Consider the following 15,277-nt stretch of genomic DNA (forward strand, 5'->3'; position numbering starts at 1 on the left):
GGTCCTGAGCCAAGGACCCAGCTAAGCCACACCTGCATTCATGACCCAAGAAACTGTGAAATAATAAATGTGTAAGCCACTAAATTTGAGGGTTATTGTTACGCTGTAATAGATAACTAATACACCCTGTTTTTTCATCTTTTATTATATTGTCTACCTCCTGGAATAAAAGTCATTAATTGGTGCTTATTAATGTGGTGTATAAAAAATTCTATTAAATAGCATTTGATATAATTTATCCATCTACTTGCCAAATAGTTGTTGAGTACCTACCAGATGCAAAGAGCCATGCTGGACACTAACACTACCAGCATTTTTCTTGTTTCATAAAATGTCTCTGCAGTCTTTCTTTTCTTCTCTTTTCCTTTGTTTTCCCCCCCTTTGCTTTATGTTTTAGTTAAGTGTCAGGAAGCAGTAGTGAGCCCACAGTTGCAGCTAAATTACTGAACAAAATTAAGATGGATATAACACTATTCAATGCCCATATGAATGCATGTAAAATCGACCATTTTCTAAGGTAGTTAAAAGCTGATTCCATATCTGCTGAGCTACCCAGATGACAGCTGTCTCTGCAGTACCTGCTTTGACTGACAAAGTCAGTGAGCACCATCTTCATTTTCTCTTCCGGGGCTTCCTCTGAAATCTTAATCAGTTCTTTCACTTCCTCTATACCTTCATCCTGAAAACAAACCACAGAGGTGGGGGGATGAGAGGCGGGAATGAGACACCATAGTGGAGATACTGATTCTAACACCCACAGAAATAATATCGAACTAATATTTTGTTTTGAAAATGAAGGAACATATCTCTTGTTTTTTCGTGTATGTCTGAACAGGGAAATGCTACTGCATTCTAACTTCGAACCTTCCTTTCTTAACTGGAATTGGCCCAGATTCAAGTCTTCTCCTGTGTTGCTCAAACTCATTGTTTCTGTCCCAGATTTATTCCATTTATTTAGAATCTACCTTGTGAGGGAAACCTAATGTCATGGGAAATACCTAACAAAGTAAGAGTAAATTAGATAGAATTATCAAAAACTTCAAAAGCAATGTTCATGCCAGTTTGTTATATAGGAGTACGACCACACTGGATAATCCCCGAAACTAACAGGCTATCAATTCTTCTGATTATGGGTTTTTTTATCATGGGTGGGGTGTTGAGGGAAAAGAAGACAGGTTGTATATGACATTGGCTATATGCTTGTGTACTTAATCATTGTACTTTTCCTTTGGATCCTAAATTCTAGGGTTCCATTTCATGACTTGGAGGAAAATGGCACCCAAGGGGCAGTGTACATGTCACCACTGCTTTGCTAGAATTTACAACAACAACATCCTCCATCACATGCCTAGGGACATATATTTCCCTCTTTCCCCCTTCACTATAAGTACAGGCAACACTGTGGAGCGATTAAAGGTTTAGACTTGGGAGTCAGACTACCTACGACATCCAAATCCAGGCTTTATCAGGTGACCTCACCCACTTCTGCCCAGTTTTCTCATCTGTAAAATCTGGTAATAATGGTACCCACCTATAGCCCCATAGGGAGATGTGAACTTCTTCAAACCGTGCTTGGTGCTTAGTAAACATTCAGTCAGGTTAGCCATGATATGCCACGCATGGCAGGGATCCTGGCTCTGAGTAAGAATTAGAAACAAGTGCTCAAGGCTACTATGGCCTCTAGGGATAAAAAAATTCTGATTTGTTTGTTCAAGCCTTTTAGAAATAAACTACTTTGTCTGAAGGAGAAGCAAGACCAGCCGTAAAAAGCGAGTCCATGGCCTCCCCATGGCGTGACTCCAAACCCAGACTCCATGACCGCTTTCAGACTCCGTCTCCATGATGCCTGCAATCCCCATGGCCAGAGGCAATACTGTGTTTTGTTTTGTTTTAATTATATTTTTGGCTGCATCGGGTCTTCGTTGCTGCATGCGGGCTTTCTCTAGTTGCGGCAAGCGGGGGCTCCTCTTCCTTGCAGTGCGCGGCCTTTTCATTGCAGTGGCCTCTCTTGTTTGCGTAGCACGGGCTCTAGGAGCGTGGGCTTCAGTAGTTGTGGCTCGCGGGCTCTAGATTGCAGGCTCAATAGTTGTGGCACCCGGGCTTAGTTGCCCTGCAGCATGTGGGATCTTCCCAGACCAGGGCTTGAACCCGTGCCCCCTGCATTGGCAGGCGGATTCTCAACCACTGCGCCACCAGAGAAGCCCCCAATACCGTGTTTTACGTAATTGGAGACAGAATTATAAAGCAAACGGGAGAGAGAAATGTGTGCTTTCCTTCGTGTGGGTTTTCATGGAATGAGAGGGATCAGACCAGGGTCCCCTGGTGAGGCACAGTGGGACAGAGAGGAGAGGACACTGCCCATGAGATGTGTGGGCTGGAAAGAGGAATGTGGAGTAAACGAAAAGGAATCACAAAGGGAGGGAGATACCAAAGGAGCAGTGTTTCCAGGTTTTCTTCCCCCGCTCCACCTGGCAGGGGTTGGGTGGGACAGCCTAGTATTTTTCACATATAGGTGCTGTTTTAAATACTTCCACACATTCAATTCCTCACATAATTCTGAAGGAAAAGAGCAGGATATGATGGAAGAGGGTAAAAGGGAGCGAGTAAGAAGGTTTCTCTGAGGAAGTGCTTAAATATGAGCCCTAGAGGTTGACTGGGCTTCACAGGAGAAACATGAAGGGGAAAAGCAGCCCTGACAGAGGGAACAGCATGGAGGTGGCTAGGAGGCACAGAGGAGCCTGGTTTCTTTGAGGCACTTGAAAGGAGACCAGCGTGCTTGGAACACAGTAAGGAGGAAGAGCACGTGAGACGTAGGACTGGAGAGGTGTCAGGGCTTGAACTTGGAGGAACTGTCCACCGTGTTTAGGACTTAGCATTTTATATTAGTTGAAGCTAAGATCTATCAATTTTGTGAGAAAGCTGTCCATCCCTTGCCTTTGGAGATTGGGAAAGTGGCCTATCCCTAGGTCCTATAACAGTTAGAAGCAGAGCAGGGATTTGAATTTGGATAATTTGATTTAAAGTCAAGGGATTTTGCAAAATGTATTCTCGTTCCCCTGGGTCCGTGTGGTAGGAGCCAGGTGTCCTCCAAATGCAGCAGCCTCAATTCACTTGTATTTAAACTGAGGTCAAGACCCTCTACTGGGTGGAAAAAAATCCCCTTTGCCTCCAGCTTCCCAATATTCAAATCCATCACCTGTCAGAGTCACCTACCAGGAGGTCCGCCATTTTCTCCAGCATGTTGGACCAATGCAGCCTAAACGTCTGGTCTCCCCAAGAACTGATGAAATAGACACAGGGCTTCTTGGCCTCGAATGGCAAATAGTTGTAATTCCTGGGAAAACACATTAGGTCTGGAAGTTAGTTGGTGATCAGTGTTTTTCAGACAATCCCAGTAACCTGTTCATGTTTGTATGTTCTGGGTGGGTTGGGGGAAGGGTGACAACAAAACAGTCAAACTATTAATTCCATCCATAGCCTTTACTTGGGGATCCATAGACAATAAGCAACGAACTGTTATATGGCTACAGCGGTGAGGTAATAACAGCTACCACCCTCTGACCCAGGGCAAAGTTTAGAAATGATCTCACAAGAGGCAAGGCAAGCCCTCTTCAAGGAGAAATTCTCTTTCCAATTGAGAGAAGAGAGAAAGGAGAAAAACTAACATCTTTTTCCTTTTAAGGTCTATATGCTGGGCCCTGACTGTGTAAGGATCAACCGAGATAACAGATGTGAATGTATTTTATAAACTGAAATCGCTAGAGAAATCTAAGAGGGTAATAATATTAATGAAGATGAAGTCATGTGCTTCAAACTAAACGTCAGCATCCCATGGCTTGCCGTCCATTCATCCATCCATACAAAATGTATTGTTGCTGGGCATTGGTGCCGGTAATGCAGATGACCTGCTTGACTAAGCAGGGATGAGAGGGATGGCAAAGTAGCTGGAAGGGGAGCTGTGGAGCCAAAGAGAATGGCTGATGGCGATGGTTGGATGTGCTTAAATGATGATAAGAAAAAAGTTAAGAGGATGAGACTGAAGACAGAAAAGAAGGAACTAACCGGTAGAATTCAGTTCCCAAGGAGGAAAGGGATGGATGTGAAAGCAGGGAAGATGGGAGAGGTGTAGCAAAAAGCTGAAGTTCCCTGCCTAAAGACAGCGATATTCTTAATGAGGTTTGCCCCCAGCCACCTGTAATTGTCCCACAAACACCCGGGTCTGTGTGAAGAGAAACGTGGAAGGCAGGCCAGTCTTGTCATGGAGGCAACAAATTGTGTGTGTATGTGCATGTGTGTGTATGTTGCGTGTGCACATGCGTGCATGTGTGTGTGTGGTGGTCTATTAGAAAATCCCCCAGTTCAGCTGCTACCACCCTGGCTTGCCACTATGTGGACAGAGCCTCAATATAGTGACAGGAATATAAAGCCCCAAAACACCAGCATGGCATCTTGGTCTCTTTGAGCCAGCCTGTCAGGACTAATGTGAGGTCCATCTGAGGGTTCCGTAGAGCTCTCATTTCCTCTCAGACCCTTCCCATACTACATCCCCTGACATCCCCTCCAACAGTCAACAACGGGCTAGTCTAACAAGGCGGGGATGTTTTCACTGCCAAAAGGATCCCGGCGAAAGGATGCAGAGTACCACTGAGAGTCTCATAAAAGCCTCCCAGAGCTGCAGATCCTGTTCATTGATGTCCTCAGTTTCGAGACTGGACAGAGAAGCCATTAAAGGGCTGGGAAGTTTGGGGTCCTTTTTGGTGCGTGTAAAGGAGGGTGGCTGCCAGGGACCCATAAAAAAGACCCCAAAGAAGGTGGTCTGTGGGAGGGGGAGGGTGGTCCATGGGAGAGACAGGATTTAGAAAATGTAGGCCATGCTCAAAAATTATTATTTTCACTTACTGCTTCCTACTTTGTCCCAGACAGTCGCTTTCTGTCCCTTAAGCTCGTTGTCGCCCTTTAGGATGTTGCCCTTGTTGTGACCTTTCCCAACTCTTCACCTCCTCCACTGCCCCCCTCTACCCACATAGTACCCTGTGCCCAACCCAGTTATAGCATGTCCTTAACTCATTCAGAAACAGTTATGAGCGTCTACTATGTGCCTGGCATGGAGATGAGCAGATCCAAAGGTGAACAAGACACAGTCCTTTGCCCTCAGGGTACTCACAGTCAAATAGGGAGACAGACTAGTAAAAATATCTTAATGCAGTGTGATTAATGTTTGATGCAGGTGAGTAGAGAAGGTCCAAATAAGACTTGGGATTCAGGGAAGGGAACTTGAACTTAGTCTTGAAAGGTAACAGAAGCAAGCAGTTCTGAGGAGGGCGCTTGTTGCCTCTGGCAGAAGGAAGAGCGTGTTCAAAGGCCCAGACATGGCAAACCACAGGACCCATCTGGGGAATGGCGCTGTGGGAACGCTGGGGTTTGGGGAATACCCAGAGGTTATCGTAGAGAAGTGGGTAGGGATCAAATCAACAAAATATGTGCTCTGGGCTTCCCTGGTGGCGCAGTGGTTGAGAGTCCGCCTGCCGATGCAGGGGACATGGGTTCGTGCTCCGGTCCGGGAGGATCCCACATGCCGCAGAGCGGCTGGGCCCATAAGCCATGGCCGCTGAGCCTGCGCGTCTGGAGCCTGTGCTCCGCAACGGGAGAGGCCACAACAGTGAGAGACCCGCGTACCGCAAAAAAAAAAAAAAAAAAAAAAATGTCCTCTGAAATTAATTCTGAAAGCCACAGACAGCGAATGTATAATGTCAATCAGGGGACTGGGGAGTTCAGATAGATAGTTCAGTGAATTTCTTGAAACAGATCCAAGCCAGGTAAGAGGTGTTTAAAATAATTGAGGCCAAAGGTGCTGACAGGCCAGATTCAAGAAATGGCAATAGAGAACACACTGGAGAACTCGAATTGACCAGACTTCATCAGTAATTGGATACGGGTAGGAAGGGAAAAGTGAACACTTGCCAACTTTCTGATTTGTGGCTTGGAGGATGCAGACAATGTTATGACCAGTCTCTGAGATGGGAAAGATAGGAAAAGGGGCAAAGTTGTCTGTGAAGACAATGAGTCTGGTGAATAATCCAGGGACCCCCAAATGGAGGTGTTTGGACCTGCTGCTCAGGAAAGAAGCCCGTCTGGGGAAATAGATGTGAGAGTCATTATTCTAACAGTGGTCAGTAAGCCATGGGTTCGTGCCCAGAGAGAGAAGAGCGAAGACTGAAGAGAACTAACGATGTGGTTCCCATCCCCTTACACGTGAACAGGGAGAGCCATGTTCTCTTATGACAATCCAGTGAGATCATATTTTTTTACTCATGGCATAAAGCTCAGAACACAGAAGAATTTCTCTACGTGTGGCTTTCCCTTCTCATAAACCATTTGGTTGACAACACTTTCTTAAGACAGTTCTATAATTTCACTTCTCTTTGCATGTTGAAATGTTACTTGGATTAACGATCAGTGAGGGCACATGTAGGTGCCCCAGCAGTTTTCTGAAACGGTCTTTTCTGGTGGCTGACACTCATTTTTGAGTTCTTCAATTTGATGGTGGGCAAAAATAAGATAATAAATCATGTATCTAATAATTCCACCAACTTGAGTTTACATTATATTCAGATGACTATAACAACTGTTAATAGGATTTGGGATTGAAATTTTAACATCTGACCTTCCTACCTTGCTATGCTTCAAAGTTATAGAATGAATGGAGCTTCAGATATGATAATAATAACCATCATCATTGCTCTGCCCTTATATGAATCCCCTGGATGTGTCGTTTGGAGAGCTGTCAACATGTTACTAAGAATTCAGGAGAGTGGCACTTACCATGTTGCCCTTGTTTGCACCTTGTTCTTTTTTTTTTTTTTTTTTTGTGGTATGCAGGCCTCTCACTGTTGTGGCCTCTCCTGTTGCAGAGCAACAGGCTCCGGACGTGCAGGCTCAGCGGCCATGGCTCATGGGCCCAGCCGCTCCGGGGCATGTGGGATCTTCCCGGACCAGGGCACGAACCCGTGTCCCCTGCATCGGCAGGCAGACTCTCAACCACTGTGCCACCAGGGAAGCCCTGCACCTTGTTCTTATAAATAAGATAAAGAATGTTTCCAGTTTTAGGGAAGAACTGAATCAAACAGTCCCAGAAATTGGTCAAGCTTCTACTGTCAGAAACCCCGGCTACTCTCACCTGCTGTGTCTCCTACCTGTTCCCTTCTGTCACGAGTGGCTTCTCGGGGTGAGTGGTGGAGACCATGGGCATGGCTGCGTCCCCTTCTCCTTCATGCAGCAGTGGAAGAGCATCTTCTTCCGCTGGGTCAACTGACTTCTGATGCGATCCCCCATCAATCAAGTTCCCAAAGTTACCTGAAGAGCCAGTAGCAAGGGGAGAAGGGCCAGGTGTCAATAAGCAGAATCAGGCTGCTTGGCAGAAAGGATCCAAGTTTATGTCTTCCCAGGGCAGGGAAATAAGCTCTCAGCATGAAGGCAGAGTGATGGGCAGACCAAAGAAATAAGATTAACAATGACACTAAGCCATCATCAACATACATCTTAGGGTTTTTTTGTAAAAATTACTTAAGTTACAAATTAACTGGATTCCATCTCCATTTCCTTCTGCTCCACTGATGGAGAACTTCCCAAATATAAATCAAGACCTTCTCTGATGGAATGCTCTTTCTTGGAGTGGTTTTCCCAGATGTACATCAGTCCAGGAAGATTGCTGGGAGTTATAATAACAGCACCTATTATATGTGTGGCATGTTGCATGCATTAACTCATTAAACCCTTGCAACAGCTCCATGAGGAGTTATCATTATCCCCATTTTATAGACGAAGAAACTGAGACCCGGAGAAATTAAGTGAGCCTAGGGTAAGGGAACCAGAATTAGTAGTCCAAGTCTGTCTGAATGCAAGGATTATATTCTTAATCCTGTTTTGTAAGTATGAAAATAAATCTATCCCTTACATATTAACACCAGAGTGGATAAGGATTTATTCATTTCTTCCTGAGGTGCAAACCTCCAGCAGAGTGCTACCATCTTCACGTAACACACTAATTCATTTATTTAAGAGGTAGGTATAAAGTTCATGCCATGTGCCAGGCGCCGTGCTTGTCTGCACTTACCAATAGAAACTTCAAAGCTAATGGGTTTATCTCCAATCCTCCGGTCAATCATGGTAGCTTCAAAAAATGCTCCAAAGAGTAAAAATTCCTCTTGTTTTTCTGGTACAATCTATAGAAAGAAAAAAATACATTAGACAGGGCTCCCTCTTTTTTTAGCAGGAGGAAGCTGAATTAGTGATGCCAACCCGGTCCAAGGTAATTTATAGAAACTTGAGTCTTGGTGTCAGCCTGAAATGGCACATAGTTTCCCCTCTAATCAGACTGGCAGAAACCAGGACCTACAAATTGCAAATCCAAATTCAGTCATTTATCTAGAATGATGTAGTCTCCACCTCCTGAGCTTCAACCTTACAATCAAATTTCCTTTTATTTTAAAGGTAAGCTTGGTATACATATCTTTCTAAGAGGTTGATTGTTCAAGGAGCATGTGTAGCTGGGACACCACATGACACAGCATCACATTTTTGAGCGAAGAGGCTGAATGAGCTGGATTTATAGTCAGTTCTTTCTGGTTTTACCCTTGGACTTATTAAACTCAGCAGAAAAAGCAATAGGGTTCATTTAAGGAAATAAAGCTGTCGTGGCTTCATAGATTAAGAGCTCCCTTCAATCAAGAGCCCTGACCTGTATTCCTCTCTCTTTTTTGAGACCCTTCCTTCACACACGAGCCTCCTGTGCTGTTGGCATCAGCAGGAAATGTTTCTATTGACCAGGAAATGTGGGACAGGGTGGGGACCTAGTGCTGGCTCTTAGTCACAGAGCACACACCACTCCCACCTGCCACCACTGTGTCCCTTGGCTGTAAGCCAGCCCCTTATCGTGCCTTCGTGGGGCCAAGTTTACTATCTGGGAGGAGGTTAAAAACCACTCAGAGACCAGAAGGGAATGGAGGCCATAGAGCCTGGAAGAGGGACAGCAGGTTCCAAGGCCAGCCAATCCCCTCTTCAAATCCCAACTCTGCTACTTCCTAGCTGTTGACTTTGGGCAAGCCATGTCCATTGCCCGGGTGTCATTTTCCTTGTCTGTGAAATAAACATCATAGTAGGACCCACACAGGGAAGAAATGAGATCATCCATGTGCAATACCTATTATAAAGCCTACTCATATCAATGCTACAAGTGGCAGTCACCGTAAGTATTTCAACTATAATTCATGTCTTAATCCCACCCACCCTTCAAGGTCCAACCCAAATGCCTCTTCTTCTGGAAGCATCCATTGACTCCCTGAGTTACAAAAATGATGATGGTAATGTTTACAGAACTCTTACTATGTGTCAGATGTGGTATGAAGAATTTTACCTACATTACCTCATGTAATTCTCATAACTATCCTAGGAGGGGGATCTTTCTATTATACCCATTTAAAGATGAAGACACTGCAATTCCATGAAAGATTAAGATATCTGTCCAAAGTTACTAAACATGACTAATACTTATAGAGCACTTACTACGTGCCAGGCTCTAATAAGCACTTTGTTGTATTAATTCATTAAATCCTCACTGTGAGCCGATGAAGTAGAGGTTGTTATTGGAAATAAACCTAAGGAGCTTATGTCACTTGCTCAAAGATTCAAACAGAGGGAATGTTTGTCCAGAGGCTGGGGCAGTGACCACTGCACCATACTGCCATGTCTTAAACCCAGCTGTCTTACTTGGGAGCCCAACATTTTAATCATTATACGGCACTCACTCCAGGAAATAATAGCACTTTCTCTGTCCCTACTTATCACACTTATCACTTTCCACTTCCTGTATATTTATTTTGTATGTCTTATCTCCCTTTCTATAACCATAAATTTCATGGAGTCAGACTCTATTTTTATTCCTTCCAATGCTGAGGATTTAAAAATGAATACGAAGTTTGACCTAAGGGAGAAAAGCTTTGATGGTGGTGATGAGGGTGAGTTTTGAAAGCCAGCAACATGGGATTTCATTTGTCCAGATATGCAATGAGAGTAAGGCTGCAGCAAAGGAGATTAGAGCTGGAGGACCCTGGAGAGCTAAAAAAGAAGAAGATGCTGCAGAAAAGGGATGTTACCATGTTGGTAAGGGCAAACTCTGAGCTGTTGAGACTCTGGGAAAGGGAGGAGCCCAGTGTGGTGGTTTTAAAATATGTCCACAAATTCTTGGAAAATCTTCCCCTTAAAAGGTGAAGGCTAATTTCCGCCCCCCCACCCCTTTCAGCATGGCCTGGACTTGCTGCTCATTTCTAACAATCAGAATGTGGCCTAAATGTCAGGGTGTGACTTCCATGGATTTGGTCATAAAAGACATAGCAGTTTCTGCCTTGCTCTCTCTTGGATCACCCACTCTGGGGGAAGTCATCTTCCACGACGACACTCAAGCAGCCTATGGAAGGGTCCATGTAGTGAGGAACTGAGGCCTCCTGCCCACAGCCATGTGAGTGCGCCATGTTGGAATTAGATCCTACAGCTTGAGTCAAGCTTTCAGATAAGTGCTGCCCCTACCAACATCTAAATGGGAACCTCATGAGAGATTCTGAGCCAGACCCACCAAGCTAAGGTATTCCCAAGTTCCTCACCCACAGAGGAAATAAACATTTGTTTATTTCGTGCTGCTAAAATTGGGGGTAATTTGCTATACAGCAATAGATAACTAATAAACACAGCAAGGAACTGACCACAAACCAGAAAGCCAAGATTAAGAGAGGAGGGAAGAGAAATAAGGGTTTGAATGAAATAAAAGTTTGAATGAAATAAGGGTCTGAATTTTACCCCTCAGATCATGCAATAGCCAAGATGGCTCCCTGGCCTTGTAGAAAAATGGATGCTCTACCCCACATAAGTTCCCAGTCACCCTGGCTTTCTGCTAGACTTTACTTTTTCAGATGACCTCAGCAAAATATCTTGAAGATATTGACTTAGGTTAAAGAAATCTTCAACTAGCCCCTTTCCACTTTGCAACCTCTGTTTAGAAAAGAATGGGACATTCAACAGGGACAGATACAGGGGATATCAGTTTAGGTGGCCACTAAGCTACCCACAATTTTTGGCAAAGTCCAAAAAAAGTCAAGCAGGGTGGAGAGCTCTGAATAACCTTCCCCTGGTGGTGGGAGTAAACCATAGAAACACACTCATAACCACAGCAACAGCAAAGGTATTGCCTGCTCACCATGGATGTGCTAAGAACTCTGCGGACCATTTTACAACTATTCCCTCATTCACTCCAGGAGGTGCCTACGACAGAGGGACCATTACCACCCCATTCTGTTGATGAGTAAACTGAAACACGGAGGGGTGTTAGTATCAGAGCCATGAATAGGACCAATCCCCAAGATTTCCAACCCTGAGCTACAACCTCTCCCCCGCACTGTTTCTTAAGATTTATTAGCTCCCAGCAGTAAAATTAAGTGGCTCTTCCAAAGCTAAGGTGACCCACATACTAAAAATCCTTCCATCTGTCTAGTCTCTACCAGGAATGGACAGCTCAGGAAGACTGGCCATTACCTCCCTTCCCCCATCTAAAATTATTGCCTGGATGACCTGAGAAACCCACTCCCAGAGGTAGAATCATCCAAGCTATAATCTACCCACCAAAGCATAAAATTCCTTCGTTTGCAACTACAAAGTACTATTGCTGAACTAAACAATTGAGAGGATATTCATGGTTTGTATTCCTCTTGGAGCCCCAGATCTCTCTACCATAACACAGAACTGGGCTAAAAGATGCTGCTGTGCATTATGTTGAATCACAGGCAAAGATAACCATTCCTTCCAGCTGTGATTTCCCCACAGCCGTGGTGGGGGGGGGGCAGGAGAATAGGTTTCTCACTTTCTTTCATCCCACAGCTTGTCACCCACTCTTCTTCCTCTTCATCCCTCATCCCACATTATCTCACATCCAGAGCGTACGTTAAGCTCACAAAACTAAACAAAATAAGGCCACGGATAGACTTCAGTCCATCACCCCACCACCCACTCCCACCAGCTCCCCCAGAGCACTTTTATTTCTCTTTTACTTTGGTTGCCATGGGAATCCGTATTTGGGGGGGACGCGGATGGAACGTATCATGAGCAGATGGCTGTGATGTGAGCAGGAAGAGGCAGAGGACCAGCCCCGGAATACATGAGCCAACACATGTTTTGGAGGGGCAGTGTCACCTCTGTGGGTCTTTGGAAGCCTGTGGCAGGTGCTGTCCCTGCTCTGGGCTCAAATCACAGACGCGGTGGAGCAGCGCTCAGACCTACCTCCAGAGGCGCATCGAAAGGCTCCACCTCGACCTCTGTTGAGTTGGTTTTGTCTGAAGCCTGCTGGGCTTTTCCATCAGTTTTGTCACCCTTGTCTTTACTTGAGCCTTTGGAAGATTTGGAGTCTTTGTCCTTTGAAGACAGCTTGAGCTCCTTGAGTGCCTTGGAGAATTTAAACTCTTGTGTCCCTCCCGAGAGGATCTCCACAGCAATCTCCACCAAAATTCTGCCCCTGAACGACACGCCTTCTCTGAAACCTTCATTCAATTCCTGGTAGTCTTCCATCAGACTTTGGCTCCTGGGTGAGCCATACAGGTTAATCCAGGCAGGTCCGAATGTGGGTAGAAAGCCTGTAAAGATACCAAGCTTCAGTCGCCTAGTTATGCTTTCAAGCTGTGGCTATTTTTTGCTTTATGAAAATTGTGCACATTCATTTAGAAATGTAAAATATAAAGAAAAGACAAGAGAAAATATTTACAGAATATCCTGCCACAGGGAGTTCCCTGGTTGCCTAGTGGTTAGGATTCTTGGCTTTCACTGCCATGGCCCAGGTTCAATCCCTGGCTGGGAAACTGAGATCCTGCAAGTTTTTGGCGTGGCCAAAAAACAAAACAAAACAAAAAAGAATATCTCGGACTTCCCTGGTGGCACAGTGGTTTGATCCCTGGTCTGGGAAGATCCCACATGCCGCGGAGCAACTAAGCCCGTGTGCCACAACTACTGAGCCTGTGCTCTAGAGCCCGCAAGCCACAGCTACTGAGCCCGCATGCCACAACCACTGAAGCCCACGTGCCTGAACTACTGAAGCCTGCTCACCTAGAGCCAGTGCTCCGCAACAAGAGAAAGCACCGCAATGAGAAGCCTGCACACCGCAACAAAGAGTAGCCCTCGCTTGCCTCAACTAGAGAAAGCCCGTGCGCAGCAACCCAACGCAGCCCAAAATTAATTAATTAATGAATTAAAAAAAAAAGAATATCCCATCACCAAAAGCCACAACCACAACCACCATTTTGCTACAATCCTTTCTAGTCTTTCTTCCATGCATGTCTACGCTTGTCCACAATTGTAGTAAGACTATGAATGCCAACTTGCTTCCTCATCTGTTCACTCATTGATCAAACATTTATTGACTCCTAACATGTGCCAGGCATCATGGTAGACACAAAACACAGAGCCCAGTAGAGAATAAAGCAGATACAAACATTAAACAAATAAATATTCACATCACATTACAAATGCTATGAAGGAGACGTATCTTGGGCAGCAAGGACACAAAACAGGTTGGTGTGGCGTGGAGAGAGGAGTTAGGCAGAGAGAGAGGAGACAGAGTTCTGGGCAGAGGGAAGAGCACATGGCAGTTGGAAAGGGGCTTGGAGATAGAAGGAACTGGAAGAGAAAGCCAATGTGGCTGGAGTCCAGAGAGTGAGCGGGTGAGAAGAGTTTGGAGAGGTCAGCGGGTCTCGGGAGGCTTGATAAGGATTTTGGACTGTATCCTAGAAATTATGGGAATATTTTAGAGGGGTTTAAGCAAAGATGTGACCTAACCGGTTATGTGTTTTTAAGATCACCCTGGTTACTATGTGATGGGTTCTAAGGACAGACGTGGGCCGCTATATGTAAAATGGGTAACCAACAAGGACCTACTGTACAGCACAGGGAACTCTGCTCAATGTTATGTAACAACCTAAATGGGAAAAGAATTTGAAAAAGAGTAGGTACATGTATATGTATAACTGAATCACTTTGTAAAACTAACCCAACATTGTTAATTAACTATACTCTGATATAAAATAAAAAGTTAGAAAACAACTAAATAAAGTGCTAGGGCAAGTCCCGAATCAGTTATCTTCAAAGGTGGAAACAGAAGTCCATGCTGGTTTGATTTTGTTTTGTTTTCTGTTTTGTTTTGCATTCGTTAGTTTCCTGTTTTAGTACCATGTTTTTGTCAAGACTTTAGCTTTTCCCCTAAAATAGAAATAAGTAAATAAATAAATAAAAATTTAAAAACAAAGAATGGATGTGGGCACAGTGGTTCAAGCACTACTTCTCCATCAAAACTCAAGACGTGGGCTTCCCTGGTGGCGCAGTGGTTAAGAATCCACCTGCCAATGCAGGGGACACAGGTTCGAGCCCTGGTCTGGGAAGATCCCACATGCCACGGGGCAACTAAGCCCGTGCACCACAACTACTGAGCCTGCACTCTAGAGCCCACGAGCCACAACTACTGAAGCCCCTGCGCCTAGAGCCCGTGCTTGGCAACAAGAGAAGCCACCGCAACGAGAAGCCCGCGCACTGCAACGAAGAGCAGCCCTTGCTCACCGCAACTAGACAAACCCTGCGCACAGCAACGAAGACCCAACACAGCCATAAATAAATAAAATAAATAAATTTTTAAAAATTTATATTAAAAAAAAAAACTGAAGACAGGGGTGGCTTGGACCAGGGCGATGGTAGTGGAGATTGAGAGAAGTAAATATTCTGAGATATGTTCTAAATGTAGAACTGAAAAGGCCTGCTGATCTTAACTTACTCTTAGCATAAGTAGTTTCCCTTCTTAATACAGAGCATCTGGGAAAATATACAGTGTCTATGCAAACATCTCTTTGACAACAGAATATTCCATTTTGACAGGCAGTATATAGCATGGTGGTCCTGAGCTTGACTGCCTGGGTTCAAATCTCAACTCTCAGGTCTGCCATTTTCAAGCTGTGGAAGTTTTTTAACTTCCCAATGCCACGGTTTCCTCAATTGTAAAATGGGGGTGCTAATAGTACCTATCTCACCTATCAAGATTAAAAGAGATAATATTAAGTGCTTCACACAAGTCTTTAAGAGATGTCTAGAATGTTAGCCATTACTCTTAATAAGTATATATATCATAATTTGCTTAACAATCCCCTTGCTTTTTGACTAGGAGAAGTTTCCATATGCTTTATTGTTATCAATAGTTTTATGC

The 15,277-nt window shown here is 44.6% G+C and overlaps 1 protein-coding gene across 1 annotated transcript in view; it reads right to left on the reverse strand.

Moving 5' to 3' along the window:
* FER1L6 (fer-1 like family member 6) overlaps positions 1–15,277 on the reverse strand; it is a 174,826-nt gene that overhangs the window by 88,779 nt on the left and 70,770 nt on the right. The window contains exons 11-15 of the mRNA XM_029222558.1: positions 12,322–12,671; positions 8,114–8,222; positions 7,194–7,353; positions 3,214–3,334; positions 579–679 (exon numbers count right to left, since the gene is read on the reverse strand). Of these exons, the coding sequence (XP_029078391.1) occupies positions 579–679; positions 3,214–3,334; positions 7,194–7,353; positions 8,114–8,222; positions 12,322–12,671 (841 nt within the window). The remainder of the gene's footprint in view (positions 1–578; positions 680–3,213; positions 3,335–7,193; positions 7,354–8,113; positions 8,223–12,321; positions 12,672–15,277) is intronic.

Source organism: Monodon monoceros, unplaced genomic scaffold (assembly GCF_005190385.1).
Source record: "Monodon monoceros isolate NGI ecotype Baffin Bay Population unplaced genomic scaffold, NGI_Narwhal_1 Super_Scaffold_14, whole genome shotgun sequence".
In the NCBI taxonomy this organism is placed as follows: domain Eukaryota; kingdom Metazoa; phylum Chordata; class Mammalia; order Artiodactyla; family Monodontidae; genus Monodon; species Monodon monoceros.